Source organism: Momordica charantia, assembly GCF_013281855.1.
Source record: "Momordica charantia cultivar OHB3-1 chromosome 8 unlocalized genomic scaffold, Mcharantia_2.0 BLBB01000008.1, whole genome shotgun sequence".
NCBI lineage: Eukaryota > Viridiplantae > Streptophyta > Magnoliopsida > Cucurbitales > Cucurbitaceae > Momordica > Momordica charantia.
Genome location: NW_028275166.1, coordinates 9,321,517 through 9,338,729, shown reverse-complemented (window position 1 = coordinate 9,338,729; position 17,213 = coordinate 9,321,517). Strand labels below are relative to the sequence as shown.

Here is a 17,213-nt window from a genome sequence, read left to right as displayed (position 1 = left end):
TAAGTAATTATAGGTTCGATACTCCTATATGTTAAAAAAGGATAATGAATTTTTTTCTAATAAAATAATTAAGTGTTGATTGATTTAGTTTTTTTGTTCCTATATTTTCGATTTTAGTTATTTTAACTCCAAAATACTAATTTTAGTCCTTGTCTTTTTTATTTTTGTTAATTTTAATTCCAATATTGAAAGAAAGTGACTATTTTAATTCATTTATTTTCATTTTTATCTTATTTATTTCAACTATTATTTTACCATAATATTCTACTTAATGTATTTTTTGAAACATAAAACTAAATTTATATTTAAAAAAATTTTGTAGTACAAAATTGAAAATGAATCAGATTTGGAATCACGATAACTATGACGAAATAAAGGAAAAAATATATCGATTAAAATAGTATTTAAATAAAAATATATATAGTTGAATGGTTTAAAATTTTATTTGTTGGGATTGGGAAAATGTAGGTGACTGGCTCTATGTCAAAGCCGACTCATCTTTTGGAATGAATTATTATCTCGTGATTCCAAGTCTCTTGCGTTCGTTTTTATTATAAAGTGGGAGTCAAACACGTGCCATAGCGAAGAGTTATCTAATTGGGGTCATTTTGGACATTACACATTGAAATGGATTGGAGACGAAGTAACGGGACGGGACTACCCATGCATTTATTTCTTTATTCATCTATTTTTTCCTTCTTGCCCTTTTCTCCCTTTATTCCTTTTTTAGACTTTTAAATATTTTTAATTCCGGATTTATTAACTTTACTTTATGTCAAAATAAAGAACATTCATTCACCCATCAAATTAAGTTTATCTATTTCCTATTGTATCTTTTCTCTTTATAAAGAAACTATATATTTTGTCCATACTTTATTTTGTTTATTTAATATGTGCTACTTCGATTATAAGAACTTGTTCAGAGTGATGTTTGTGCTCGTGTTATTATTTAGCATAATAGTGTTCATTATAGATGCTGAACTCTAATAAGATTTACGTTGGATTTGTTTTTCTAAATAAATTGCGTGTTTTTTTTTAGTCATGATGTTTATGTCTGTGTTTCTTTTGTTGTTGTCCTTGTTCAAATTCACGTAGCATTTTACAAGTTTATTTTTATTTTCATTTTGTGTCTTGATCTTACACGGTGAGATCATATACATATCACGTCTCAAAGGTAAATTACATTTCTAGTTAATGAATTATTAGGTTTTAGCCTTCGAATAAGTCGACAAACTAGCTTTCAAAAATCACCCAAATGACATCTAATTTTCGAAAAAATCCGTCCTACTATGCATTTTCGAACAATATTAATTGTAACAAAACTAAAAATATTTGTCAATTCAAATTAATTTATTGGTTAAAATTAGCACCTTTATTTTCTCCAAAGTTAAAAGGTTTGATATCACCTCTCACGAAAAAAAACTTCAAAAAATTAAGGTCCCGTTTGATTACAATTTCATTTATTGTTTTGTGTTTTTAAAAATTAAGCTTACAAATAGTATTTTCACCATACTATATAGTCTTTATAAACATTCTCAAAATCTACGCCATATTTTGAAAAAAAAAAATAGTTTTAAAAAACTTATTTTTATTGTTGAGATTTGACTAAAAATTCAAATATGTCTTCGAGAGAAGTGAAAAACTTACTAATAAAGTTGTACAAAAAGAAATCATTATGAAAACTAAAAACAAAATTGTTATCCAACGGTACCTTTATTCAAAATATAAAATGTCGTTGGAATCGGGTGGTACTTAAAATGCAAAAACATTATATGTAATTTAACCTATATTTAACATTAATAATTAAGTGGTATTATTGAAACCTAAGAATTAAGGTACATGAACGAATAATTCTTTCTCATAAATCATATGTTTTTCCCAAGTATATGATAATTATAATGCAGATAAATGACTTTTTTTTTCAATACATCAAGTGAGGATTCGAATCAGATACACATCAATTATTGTTGAGGGGTTGACAGATCGATGACCTCTTATTTAAACACATTCTCCAGAAAATTAGTAATAAATTGTTTTAAACCTTTTGCATTGCTCTTATTTACAATATTGGGAGAAATATTGTTAAGAATAAGGTCTCATGTGATTGTTTTATTTTAGAAAACAAGTTTTTCTGGAAACAAACAATTTTGCAAATTTCTATTTTAAACAAATATTTTCCAAAATGACAATCAAGAGTAAAAAGTTATAAGGTGTTAAATTTTTTTCTTTCCAATTAGTCCATATATTTTCAAAACGTCTATATTATTTTAGAAGGGATCATTTTAGTCCATATTTATAAAATTTTAACACAATTTCTATACTCGATGAAATCCTTTAATACGAAACTATGACCACATCTCAAATATTTATTATGTATAGTATCATATTAAATTGTGATATAATAAAACGAGATAAAAAAATAAAATAAATAGACTCTATTTAAAAAGTACAGGACTAAAATAATATATCCAAGAGCATGAGACTAAAATAAACCAAAACCAGTAGTACTGAATAAAAATAACGCTTTGAAATAGAGAGACAAAAATAAGCGGATGAAAAATGTATTTTAATCTTTATAAATCAAAATAAATTTAAAAGCTCTGTTTTTAATTTTGATTGTATTAAATGAAGAATATTAATTCATGTGATCCACGTGTGCAGTCAGAATTGCCTGATGTGGAGACAGGTCGGAGGCAAGTCTGGTGGGCCGCTTTTCCTCTGTCATCGCCGTCTCGTCCACGAACCAACCAATCAGCACCTTCCAAACACTGACAACTGGCAATTTTCAGCCGTTAATTTTATTTTTATTATTCTTTTTCAACGACGAATTTAACCCTAATTCTCATTCCCCATATCTTACTAAATAGTAGGGACTTCATCGTAAATTAACCATCTACTCCTCTCGAGTCTATATCCACTTGTCTGATATGTCTTTCAATTTTATAATTAAAAGTTCAAAAACATATTTAATGCAACTTTTAAAGTTAATTTAACTAATATTTTTTATTATACCTTTTCTCATGTTTTAACTATTTTAAAAATCTTAATTTTGGAATTTGTATAGTTCTATTAAGTTTATATTGGTCAAATATTTGATTATTAACTTTACCACATTTCTACCGGATTTACCTTTGGATATATATGAAATATTCATATTTTACCATCCATGACTTGTTGAGCCATTTTCCAGGTCGTTTTCAATGTGACTTTGTTATTTGATTGATTAATTTTTATTAATTTTTGTTTTAATAGTAAATTTTAACTTATTATTGAGTCGAGTATAGCTCGACTAGTCAAAATATTAGTTACATTTTCTACCGGTTATTATTTTGAATATTTAACTCTTATTCATCATATGAATGGTAAAATTATTGAGAAAAAAAAATATCATCTTGTTACTAACAAAATATATAAGTGTATATTTTAATTATTGAACTTTAACAAATAAAAAAATCACTTTGGTGCCAATATGAGCATAATTCATGGGGTAAGATACTTATCTGCGGCCAATATATCGTGCGTTCGAATCCTTATCCTTATATATTGGACTAACAAAAATCACTAGTTAAAGTTTATGAATTAAAATAAAGATTTTAAACTTTGGATGTCAAAGTAGAATAATCTCGAGAAGTGAAATTTTTTAAAAAAACTCTTCCTTGTATGACTATTAAAATTTAACTACAAATCATACATTTTATAACAATATAAGGTTTTGGGAAAGAAATTTGGAAAAATGAAAGAGAGAGTCAAAACGTCAGCGTTTTGGTGTTGACTTAAATAGAAAGCAGAAGAAATAAAGTTGAAAACGTGAAGATGATTGAGGAGTGATTGGTTGGGGGTCCACAGTGTCCGTGTTTGTCGTCGTATTCCGGTCAAGAACTCCATTATTTCTAATCCAAACACGACCTGCTTTCTTCCGAGCCTCTCGATTCTTGAACGGACCTCATTCTTATGGTAGCGGTGGTCATATTTGAACAACACGTTCCTTTTCTTTACCCAATTCAATTTCGAACTTTTCTCTTCGATTCCATATAAATATTATCAGATTTAAAAAAAAAAAATCACTTTCAATATTAATATTTAATAGGAATTCGAACTCGTAATCTCTTAATTAGAAATAGGTACCAATCACTCCTATCTTAAACTTAATTTATATTGACAGTTAAGGTAATAAAAAAATATATGAGTTCAAATCTCCACCCAATAAAAATTATATGAGTTCAAATCTCCACCTAATATAAAATCAACCACGGTATATTTCATTTTAAATACATAAGCAAGTATATAATATAGGTATATATATTTCATTTTCAAAATCACATATGTTAGTCGTACCCCATCTATTAAATAATATTGAAAATATATTATCTTAAATTAAATAATTCAGTCCCCACCCCCCACCTACCAAATTTATCTATTTTGTTGTTCCTTTATTACTAATTAATAAGTAAACAAAAGTTTTGTCATGTGGTTGGTGACCCTCACATTTTTCATTAATTTCACACAGCTTCCCATTGGATGAATGTCATCAACTTAGAACTATGCTTGAAATAAAAAGCACGTAACAAAAATAATAAAGCAAAATGAAATAATGATTTTTTACTGTTTTATAATTTTCACTATCCAATTGCATGTCTTATGTATCTATTTGTTTGAGTAGATACATTGGTGTCCAAACTTTTTTCACGATATCCAATTTGAAAGAGACACTATCGTATATTCATTTGTCGTTATAATTGTATTTTTAGATTAAAAGAAGGGTCGTGGTGCATTTTATATAACAAGATGTTTTGGTTCAGGAATATGGGTATTCGATTCTTATGGATTAATCAAAATGATACAAACTACAAATCGTAATCGTGCGTGGGTCAAATTTTTTTTATTTCGACTAATTCATAAATTTTTTAATATAATATATGAAATGGGGATTCAAACTCACAAACTTATTAGAAATAGGTGTTTAAATAAGTTATGCGTACGTCAATACTAATTCATAATTTTTAAAACTAAGTAAATGTTTGTTAAGCTCGTGCATCTTTACTAATGTTTAAATAAATACAATAATCGAGCTCATAAAAAAAGTACAATAATCATATTAATTTATAAAAATAAAAAGATAATGAAAAGTGGGGTTCGAATCCAAGAGCTGGAGTAATTTTGACTGATTTTTGTTTATAATGAAAATTTTTACCACTTCATATTTGTTAGTTGAGTTCATTTTTTTAGAAAATATATATTTTTATATAGTAAAAGAAATATAAAACACATATCATCTACGTTAAATTATAATATAATTAAATGAAATGTTAGATTTCTTAGGAACCATTTCATTTATATATATATATATATATATATATATATATATGAATAGTTGGACAGTAAAATTTATTAGAAATATCAAAAGGAAAATGTATTTTACAAACCATTTCAAGTAAAGCAATGTAACCATAGATTTAGAGGGGGGAAGTATTTAAAAAATTAATTTTTGTTTAACGTTATAAAACATGTTATTATTGATAAGGTTCTTAATTTATTTTAACGTTATACATATTAATTTCGTATATTAATTTTCTACAACGTGTTTGTCTTTCCTTCATTATTTTATACTTCTTATGGGTTACTTGGGATGAGATTGGAAAAGGTTTTTCTCCAGGATTTTTCTACTATTTCGATAATGAAAATATTTAATTTATAACTATTACTTACTTACAAATATATTATTAAATGCATATTGAACAACTTTTTAATTGGGATAGATTTAATTTTCAAATCTGCCAGAAACATTTTATTTTCAGATTTATGTTGTAGAACCAAACGCACCCTAATTATTATTTTTGCAAATTCTACCTGTGTTGTGTAGCATTGAAAATTACGAAACAAATGAGAGATATATATTTATAGGAAAAAAAAAACCCCTCAAGAAGTAGCTCGCTTTCTTCTCCCTGACCAAATTCAAAATTATTTTCCAAAATTTCCCGGCAATTCCTTGAGAATGCTATGGAGGAGCAACACCAGAATCTCGCTTATGGAGCTCTCTCCTGCCCTAATCGACATTATGGTGACTCTCTCTCTCTCTTCGTACCTGTTTCCAAACCCTTGCTTCTGCAACAAATTGCTAATGATGTTCTTGGGGTTGTGGCAGATTTTCTCCGCTCGATCTTGATAGTATCCTGTTTCAGTCAATTATAGTTGTTTGAAGAATTCTGATTTCGTCAGTGTATTGTTTCCTCCGTCGTATTTTTTTTAATTTTTTTTTTGTGGATTATGGAAATGAAGTTTCGACTGCAAGCTCTCAATCGTCATTGATCAAAGTTGTACTCATCATCATTTTCTTTATAATGCACGCTTGAGTTTCTAGTTGCAATATGGAACTGTTTGTGCTTCTTGGTTCAGCTGCGGCTTTTTGTTTACTTTTACCCTAGAAGTATTAGCATTCTCTATTGCTAGTTATCAGGTTCAATTCGCTGTTGTTTCGCGGCAATATGTACTCTAGATTCCTTTCGATCTGGGATTTAGTGCTTTGATTTTGCCATGCCTGTAGGTTGTCCAATTGAAGGTATGGAATCTGTTGTTGCGACTGTCAGTGGCTACCATGGCACAGAAAGATTCAACCTTATCAAGATGATATCTTATACTGGTGCCAGCTATGTGGGTGCAATGTCAAGGTCTATTACTCATTTGGTGGGTTTTAATTGTAGTCTATATTTCAGTTTGAAAAGCACCAAAAGGTTTTCAATAAGATAAGTTTTTTAAAGATGTTTATGAAGAAAGAATGAGTGTAAAGTATTGAATGAGGATTTAACGAAAAGCTTTTTGGAGTATAATTATGCAGTATCTATCACTCATCCATCTGCAATCTTTGGCTAAAAAATGATGTTACTTATTGTTATATTCTTTGGTGATTAGATTTGTTGGAAATTGGAAGGGAGGAAATTTAGTCTTGCTAAGAAGTTCAAAACAATAATAGTCAACCATCGTTGGCTTGAAGATTGCATCAGGCAAGGAAAGCGTGTCCCAGAAGGTCCTTACATTCTTCAAAGGTATAATCAATTCTATCCGGAATGTTATTCATTCTGCATCACATTATATTTTTTTTTGCAAATAGTATAGCAGGCAATAACATTATATTTCTGTCATATGGGTTTTGTCCAAAAATCAGGAACTGTTTTTCTTTTTAAAAGAAAGTGCAATGTGCATTTCTTGATTTCTTGTTTTGAAATATTCCTGCGGAAACATATAATAGTAAACGAGAACTTAATTTATCAATTGAATGACTTATTGTTTCTGATTATCTGTTCTTCCTTTTGTTCTCCTTTGCCTTTTCTTTGTTAGGGTCTTGAGCTTTCTTTAAGGTTCGACTACATATCAGATGATTTCCCACCATTGCTTTTCAGCATCTATCCTGCACTCGTGTTTATTTTTAACGATTTGCATTGTGGATTTTATTCCTGCAGTGGCCAATCAGCAGGTCCCTTGTCAATTGAACTCCCTCTTGCTGCCAAGGATTCTGTCTCAACCACAAAGTATAACGTGCTTTCTGAAAAGTCACAGAATTGTGGAAATGTTGAAGAGCAGAGCATTAAAAGCATATACTCTTTTGGTGCAATCTGGCCACGTTCTTGTTTGCTGGATAAGGTGATTTAAGACATTTTTACCTCTAAAGATATTTGCACAAACTATCCTAAATATTTTTCAGCTTTAAGTGGGGAGAAATTAATTGATTAATTATTTTGTTGTAACTCATATCTCAAGAAGATTTAAACTTTTTAGGGAAGGAATGAAAGAATATGGATTTTTAAAATTGATTTAGATTTCCTTTCATGGTGTTTAGTTAGTAATTTCAGTTGAGGAATTCATTATTTTCTTCACGTTCATGAATACATTGATTCTTAGAGTCTTGGTGCCCATAAGTAAGATCTTGTCTTTGTGCATGCTATTATCTTAAGAGATAATGGTAGGAGTTCGGTATTTACTTAAAGGTAATGCTCATTATTAACCTTTTTAATGTTAATCCCATCTAGGATCTGTTCTCTGATTTTGGAAAAAGTGACGACACCTCTCATAAATCAAAGCACAAATTGCGGAAGAAGATTTCTAAGCAAGAAGACCCATCAAACTCAAGTAGCAGAAATAATTTTCAGGAACCAACTCCCTCCGAGTTTCTCGAAATTGAGGTAAGATATATCACTATTCTTTCCATCTTACCTTTTCCCAAGCATTTTTGTCCATGTGGCTATACTTCATATGGTTAGGTCCGCTTCTTTTGTGCTTCATGTCTAGAATGTGTGGTACTCTTGTACTAGCGTGAGGTTTAAATCTAAGAAATTTCTATTCTAATTACTAATGTGTAGTAGTTTTCTTTAAATATGATCTGGTTCCAATGTTTTAATTGCTGGTTCATGACATGGTATGTTCTGATTAAACTTCCAATGATTTAAAATTCTATTCTCACAAACTTCCAATAAATTGATATGTCCTGGTTTTATTCCGAAGTAGGGACCTACTGAATTTTCTGCTTGAAAAAACTTTGAAAACTTTCACTGTTATTGTTATTTTATTCGACACAACAAATAAAGTTATTAAATAGTACAGGACATATACACTAATGTGTTAAGCTAACCAACCCACAACTAAACAGCTGAACTAAAAAAAACTAAACTAATTCAACTTATTTAGCGGTATACCTAGATATACCCCCTCAAACAAATGGCAATGAGTAAGAAAGGGCATGGGCTTGCTTCTAAGATATGACAAATGTTTTAAAGTCATTGGTTTAGTAAAATTATCGGTTGATGAGCAGCAGTAACAATCTTCAATAAACTATCCTTGAGCACTACTTTTACCTAAAGTGAAAATCAATTTCTACATGCTTACTGTGGCCATAAAAGACTGGATCTAGGAAGTAGAGGAAACAACATGACATCAAACAACGGGAGAATTAAGGAACACAGAGATCTTCAAATAATTGTTTGATCCAAGCTGGTTTAGCCGCTTGGTTTAGCTTCTGTCAGAGCTTTTGGAAGTTGTGGAAGCTTCTTTCCAGACAGTGATATAAGATCATGGTACAAAAGTGTCACACACCCAGTGGTTGAGAGCCTATCAGTATTGTTTCTAGCCTAACTAGAGTCCAAATAGGCATGAAGATTAAATGTTACCTGCATGAAAATGCAACCATAGGATTAAGAACCTCCCAGATAATGAAGAATCTCTCCACGGAAGCCCTATGAGTAAGAGTAGGAGAATGCATGTATTGACTATGATTATTGACTGCAACAGTAATATTTGTACGTGAGTTGAGTATTGGAATGCACTTCCCGTACTTCTGTGCATTTAGCATCCTTATAACTACACGGCTCAGGAGAGATAGTTGTAGAACTTTCAATAGGAAAAGGAGTTTGGCAAGATTCGTCTAGGCCATGAATAAACAATGCAAGATGATTAAGAGGGGTTGATATGCGGGAAATAAACTGTGAAGCCTGATGATAAAATGACTGTGTACATGTGAGTGGTATAGCATTTATAATGTTTTGTATTAATCAAATTTGCCACAGACGTATGCTAACATAATCATGCTTTGAGTCTTTCTCTATGGAGTCAAATTTAAAGTATAACATTTGTATTGTTTCTAAATTCTAACTAAATTAAATCTAGAAAAGAGTCTGTTCTAGTTATCAACACATGTGACTTGTTAGTAGTTTTCTTCAATTTATTAGTGTGTTTTACTTCTACATTCTCACTGTGGGTTGATGACTTGATATGTTCTGATTAATCATCCAATAATTTCAAGTTCTATACTCCATAAACTTGTCAATCTATTCAACTGCCTGTGGTTATTAGCTTTCAGACGTTTTGCCTCATCTAGGAAGATTTGGAAGCTCATCAACCGTGTCTTTTGAATTTCTGAACTTCTGCTTGTTTTACTTTGATGACCACAGAATGTCAAATGCCACAACTTAAATGTAGACAATACCATTTTTAACAATTACACCTTTGCAGTTTTTAATTGGACCAGGAGATAGTTTTCAAATTGTCTGTTCCTTTTAATATGTAACTTTTACTTTCTTTTGAGTTCATTTTTTTGGTTTGTATGCAACACCTTGTCTTTCAATTTTTTCAAGTATCCAATCCTTTATTGTCCTGATGAAATCCTATTTCTTTGTCTTTTTTGGTAAATCATCACTACTTGAGAAAAAAAAAGCATTGTACTGTGAACCTCAATTTCTGTACTTTTGAACCATTTTCCATTTCTCTTAGAAATTTTGCCTTTATTTCATTTGAATAGCGTGGTAGCTCTTCAAGCTTGGCCAGAGATGAAAGAAAAGGTGAAAATAGTAATCTGTCCCCTACTGTTAAATCTTCACGGAGGCGGCGGCTTCTGAACAGAAATACTAGCGAAGATCATTGTAAGCCTGACGTTTGGGATTTTGACCCAGAGTGCTATCATTTGGGAACTCGTAACCATGGCAATAATTTTACAGTTTTGTCTTGCCATTTGAATAATGAAAGAGATATTGAAGTGGTAGGCATTGGAGGATCATCTGATCATGGTCTGTTGTGTGACGAAGGGGGAATTGTAAGTGACAGTTTTGAAGGTGTTGAAGCTCGCGAGAATCAATTTACTTCCAAAGATGCGAACTTACCAGTTGAGAATGCACCAGGAGTCCTCATGATATCTTCAGAAGATGAATTGTCTAATATTGATACTTTACAAAAGGAAATTGAGGACCCAGCTGTAGAACACAATGCGAGCCTACCCACTTCAGCAGAGTTATCATGTGTTATCTGTTGGACAGATTTTAGTTCGATGAGGGGAGTTTTGCCTTGTGGGCACCGGTTTTGCTATTCATGCATTCAGAATTGGGCAGATCACATGGTAAAAGATTTATTCAATTTCTATACATGTTTGAAGGATCCAATTAAATTATGTTGTGAATCTTGTGACATTATTTTTGCCTTAAAGTTGACACAAATATAAAAGCTAGGACCTTGGACAACGAAAATTTTAATTTATTCAACATATGAGAGTCAGCTATTTTGACTTCACTAACTAGGTTGCATTCTCGGCCTCCATGATTGGGACTAGAGAACAACTCAATTCAATTTGTTATCGTAGTCATAATCTTCTGAATGATAATGATTAATGCCATATATTTTGCAGTAGGACTCATGATTATGTTTCGAACATGTAAATTAGGGTTATGCGTGGTAGTCCTTTCTTTGATATATGCAAAAGTAAGCACTTCCAGACAAATAATCTAAAGGACGCTGGTGCCTCCATAATTTAAATCTGAAATCCTAGTTTATTAAACTGAGCTTATCAGTCGGTTTTAAACACAGGATACTTTCACTACTTGTCTTGTATAGTTGTATTGGGAATTGAGATTCTCGAACTATTAAGCAACATCACTGATTTGATAGTGAAGAATTAACCTGAAAATTGTGGCTTCATAGTTGTACAATAGTGAACGACTCTCAACTGGATGGAAAATTCTTTAAACCTGACGTTATAACTAAGTTGAACTATGCAAGCTTCAAGTTTATTTATTTTCCTCTGGTGCCAACTTCTACATGGTTTGAAATGCAGAGGTTATTACTAGTTATTAATTAATTATCATTCTTATTTTTTATACCTTTGATCTTGTAGAATGCGTTCTGTCAATTGATTTAACTGTTTTCCAGATGCTGTTAACGTTTTATCATGTACTTTGAATTTCGGAATCAGTGTCAAGGTCCTAATCTACTGTTCTTGATCCTGTAGGCTTCGAGCAGAAAGATCTCAACTTGCCCTTTGTGCAAAGCCAGTTTTCTGAGCATCACAAAGGTTGAGGAAGCTGCCACTTCAGATCAGAAGATATATTCTCAAACAATTCCATGTGGCCCGTCACTATTGGATATTTTCATTCTTCCCGATGAAAGAACTCTTAACAGCGGTGTTCAGGTTACATCTCTTTTCTGCTGTCAAGGATATTTAAGATCTCGTCTTTTATGGGGTTCCAGATTTTCTTGATCATCTCTCTCTCTCTCTCTGTGCATATTGAAGAAAATTGTGTACTGTAATATGGATTAGTTGTGAAATGCTTTATTGGTCAAGAAGTAAAGCAAGCCAATGAAACATAAGCATTTCATTTTTGAAGAATTCTTTTTGTTGATTGCTTTAAGGATTTTAACTATGTTGCATCAATAGGACCCGGCCATGTTAAGGGTGTGTTTGGGAGTGATTTTGGCATGGCCGAAATCACTTTTGCCATTGTCAAAATAACTTTTCTTTCCGTTGATCATGTTTGACAAATTAAAAAATTGATTTTAGGAATGCATAAAATCACTCTAAATTGATTGATTTTTAAGGTATTACTTAGATGGTGATTTTGGAAACTCCCAAGCACACCGAACTGTATACTTGACCTTTGAGTTTCACTTCTATTTTCATGATCGCATCTTCACAATACTCATTGCATCTTTATGATGGCATAATCATCTATTATGGTTAAACGGCCCATCTGGACCAACTGCTGATTCTTGATGGTTAAAAGCAGGCCTCTGTAGGAGGTGTTTGTAGTGCATGCCGATGCCGGGAACCAGAAGACCTCCTCATGAGTTGCCATCTTTGCCAGATTCGACATATTCATTCGTACTGTCTGGACCCTCCCTTGTTACCATGGACTTGCATTCACTGCAAGGATCTGCAGACACTCTACCATCGCAGCCATTAATTTGTTATCCTGAAATCAGGTAACTTTCCTCCACTTTCTGCTTCTGTTTGTATTATTCTGTTTACTTTTAGTCAATCATCTAAGTTAGGTATCCGGTATTGGTGGATTTTGCCGTTGGCAAAGTGGATTAAAGGGGAAGCGTACGGGTTGTCGTGAGCACTAACAAATAGCGAGTAACTTGCCTTAGGATAGATTGCTTATGTCAGAAGATCCAATTTGTGCATCTGATTATTAAAAGTTGTCGCTGGAGTTTAATGCCCCACTGTTTGCCTTTTTATTTTTGTTTATCAGTAGTTGGGAGCTTTGGGAGGTAGGGCACTTCGTTTATATTATTTGGGTAAGTGTTTAGTTTTGATCTTGGAATTTGATACATATTTTTTATTAAAATTTTGATTATTAACTTTTGAAAGTTGATTTTTTATAAGCGAGTATACCAAGATTATCACTTTTATACTGGGATCACATGTGAAATTGAAACAATTAAATTGAAGTTTTAAAAGTTGAAAGAATAAAATAGAAAATAGACTATCAGAATGAAGGGATAAAATTGAGATTTTAAAAAGCATATAGAAGTTTAGAAGACAGAATCATGGTTAGATCTATTAATGTTATTAGAACTTCATTCACAGGATTATTGACCTCAGTTGCATGTGCACAAATACTACTACCATTCTGTATGAGAAGCCAAGCACATGGCATTTACCAAAAGCATTACTATTTTTTTTTTATTTTTATCCCTCGAGTTCAACATTGTTCGGGATGGGAATGGAACCGTCAATCTTTAGGATAATAACAAATGCTTTATCTACTTAGTTATGCTCGGATTTGCTCTAAAATATCTGCTTATAATACTCCATTAGAAAGATTTGGAACTGATTTTGTTTAGGTGTCAAGAACATCAAATGGGGAGACAATTGAGGGTTAGCTCAAGATTTTGAAGCAAAGAAAAGCCAGGCTGCCTCCCACAAATCTCCACTGCTAAGGTTGTGCCCAACACTTATTATTGATATTACTTTGAAAAGTTTCAATTTGTTTGGCAAATGATTATGATGTGGTTTTGAATGTAATGTTTTACATCAATGACTTTTACGGAAAGAGGAGAATAGGGAAAAATCTACCCCTACATCTTAAAATTCTTATTGTGCACAAGTATTATTGTTATATTGAAAACTCATTGAAACTTCTCCCTTTCAACTATTCATATGGGATTTTTTTCCCCAAAAAAATTGATGGATATATTCCATTATGACTCTTGTAATTGTTTTGAGCAAGTAATTTTGAATATTTTATTATGGCATTTGAAACATGTGGACCTTTTTTATATATGTTATCAGCAAAAAAAATGATGGATAATACTTCCTTACATTAAAAGATCAAGTTTAAAATTTAAGTTTGGTCATTAAATTTTGAAGGTCGTGTTTATAAAGTATTTAATAGGTTTTTGAATTTTAAATTTGTATTTAATAGTTTAAACTTGTAAGATATTGTATTGAAAGTTTAAGAACTTATTCTATGCTATTTAAAGTTTATTGACTTCTTAGATATAACTCATAAGTTGAACAACAATCTTCTAAGTTTTTTTTTTTTTTTTTTTTTTTTATTTAAAAGGAAACAACAAATTAACAAAAAATAAACAAAAATTGATTTATAATTTTAAGAATGTTTTTAGGAAGTGAGAAGAAGCCTACAATCTTATCAAATGGATACACTTAAAAATTCGGAAAAAAAAGGGTCTAAATAGTCTTTATCACTACTTTCAGGTCCAAACAAAGGTCGAGTACAAATGGTCCTGCCATTCATAAAAATACAATATCTAATACAAAGCAATAAAAAGGAGAGTTCAAACAACTATTTTGATTTCTTCCTTTGGACTTTATTCGATCTTGTTTCTTTATATTTAAAATTTCTATCTTTATCTTAATATTTTCAACTACATTTAAAATATTGATTATGGTTTTTACTGGTTAAAAGTGATCATTTTGGTTCATATTTACAAAATTTTAACGTAAATTTTATATACTACAGAAATTCTTTAATATAAATTTATGACTATATTTGAAGAAATTTAATGAGCTAAATATCATGTTAAAATTTTAATTAAAAGAAATGAGATAAAAATAAAAATAAAGAGATTAAAACGACCACTAAAAAGTATAAGTATATATTGACTAAAATAAATTACTATTAAAAGTAAAAAAATGCAATAAAAATCTACGACGACCTAGGATGAAATTGCACATAAATAAAGAAAATTATAGGGGTGGAGAAATATTATATTGAAAGCAAAAAAAGGTGGGTTTGCTTTTAGGGGAAATATTAATGAAAGGCTCTAAAGTTTTGAAGATGACGTCCATAATCACAATCTCACTCTCATGTCCACACAATTTCCACATCAGCATCTTTATTGCCTTAATTTCTCTCATTTTATTATATCATTATTTTATAGCCTAACTGCTTAAAGATGATCAAACAAACCTAACAAAATTATTAAATATATTTGTCTCTATAATTAATTCGTATTAAAATAAAGTGTTGTTTTTCCTTATTTTAATTTTAAATTTTGAGTTCGAGAATAAGACGGGTACAGCTTCATCTTTCTCGAGGATATGGAGTTGGTGACCCTAAATAAAAAGAGTCATTAGAACATTTATTGATTTATTAAATTTTTAAAATATCTTTTTTGATTCCTCAACTTTGAAATTGTCTATCTCTCGACGTTTAAAAATAACTATTTTGGTCTTTACTATATTATTTTCTCATACAACATTTACTTGCTCGATGCTTTGAAATTATGCTCTAATTAATATGCTGGTGCACATACTTCAAGCTCTATGCCAACAATTTGGACCAAAATAGTTATTTTTTTAGAAAAAATCATTAAAGTTTAGCGATCAAAACGAACATTAGGTGCCAAATTAGAATAATCTTGGAATTTAAATCTTTCAACCCTACCTTTGTTGTAAAAAAAAAAAAAAACATTATGGATGGACTAATTCTCAAATAAATTACATGACTCTATTAATTTTTTTTAGCTTACTTTAATTCTTGGCTAGATAAAAACAACGAAAATTAAATATTAACTTTATGAAAGATAATCATACATTATTAGATAAATAAAAAATTACCGATTACTTTTCATAAATAGTTACGTATTGAATGCTCTCTCTTTTTAGTTACGTATTTTATTGTAAAACAAAATTACAAAAGGAAAATCCAGAAGGGATTTCATTTGGCTGCATGCAAAAGATGGGGAAAAATAATAAAGTAGTCATTTTCATCACATTTAATTCTCTGAGATAACTTTTCTTCCACAATATTATTTCCTCTGTTTCATGCCATTTTCCATCCTTTGTAGAGGCTTCAGAAAAATCATGGACAAAAATCACAAATCATCATACGCCACACCCATACCATATCTGCTTAAACCCTGTTTGGCAGCCCAGAAAATGAGCAAGAAAATGAGAGAGAAAATCTTCATTTTTTTTCCCTTTCCCATGTACTACATAAACACAAGGTGGGTATGAGCCAAAAGCCTGAAATTCATTGAAACAAAGAAAACCCATTACAGATTAGGCTCCAAATTTGGTAGCTGAGAATAAATTAGAGAGAGAGGAATCAAAAAGCATAAGTTTTGGTGGTGGGAGAATCAGCAATTTTCATGGTGTCTTGGATGAGCTTTTGGGCCTTTCTGCTTCTGATTTCTACTCTCATGCTCTCACTTTTCTCCATCTTATCATAATTTGGCTTCTTCATCTTCAATGACTTTATGAGTTTTGCTTTCAAACTCACCACCAATCTCTCCAGCCCCATCATCATCACCATCTTCAAGTAATTCTCTCAAAACCTGCAAAAACAGAGACCTTCTTGAAGAAGGAAAAATGGCAGAAGAAGAAAAGTTTAGATTTTGATATTTGGAGCAACCCAAGAGGCACTCAACACTTGTTTTATAGAGGCCCAAAGCACACAACTTTTCTGGTCCAAATGTTTTTCTTTTAATAAAAAAAAATGTTGTGATTTTTTTCTTCATATATATTACTTTATTCCATGTAGCCCATTTATTTCATTAAATCTATAAAATTCACGTTAATTTCCTACGATTTCATTAGTCCCATTTAAATTTTTATTTATCTCCTGCCATCTTATCAATTTCATTTTAATTTTTTATAATTATGTGGACCCTACGTTTTTATGGGAATTATTTTACAATTTTTTATACTCTCTCATCTGTTGTTAGAGTGTTATTCATTCTCCATGTTAAATTCACTCGCTGTATCTTATTTGTTCCATATTTTTTTTTGGTGTGGTCTTTTTCTTTTAGAAGAGATATAATAGTATTTTTTTAATACAACAATATGTGGAGGTGAGATTCGAACTTCCGATTGGTTAGAAATACATGCCTTAACTAGTTTAGCTAGACTCAGGTTGATAAAAGAGAGACAAAATAGTGATTGATCTTTCATAATAGCTTTCAATATTGATATGAATGAAGCTTTCAATATTGTG

The 17,213-nt window shown here is 30.8% G+C and overlaps 1 protein-coding gene across 8 annotated transcripts; it reads left to right on the top strand.

Annotated features, from left to right (window-relative positions):
- Positions 1–5,864: 5,864 nt before the first annotated feature.
- LOC111016967 (zinc finger (C3HC4-type RING finger) family protein / BRCT domain-containing protein) lies at positions 5,865–13,956 on the top strand. Of its 8 annotated transcripts, none has more exons than XR_015793278.1 (10): positions 5,865–6,058; positions 6,542–6,681; positions 6,907–7,040; positions 7,455–7,635; positions 8,022–8,174; positions 10,283–10,873; positions 11,759–11,938; positions 12,534–12,729; positions 13,005–13,047; positions 13,605–13,956. XR_015793278.1 is itself a non-coding variant. In XM_022292571.2 (9 exons), the coding sequence occupies exons 1-8, from the start codon at positions 5,998–6,000 to the stop codon at positions 12,708–12,710; spliced, it is 1,617 nt and encodes a 538-aa protein (XP_022148263.1). In that variant the 5' UTR covers positions 5,865–5,997; the 3' UTR covers positions 12,711–12,729; positions 13,605–13,956. The 8 variants fall into 8 exon arrangements, 4 of the variants coding, with proteins under 4 accessions (XP_022148263.1, XP_087984432.1, XP_022148261.1 ...); XR_002602243.2 differs by having other exon boundaries at positions 13,597–13,956; XR_015793277.1 differs by having other exon boundaries at positions 13,002–13,047.
- The last annotated feature ends 3,257 nt before the right edge of the window (positions 13,957–17,213 follow it).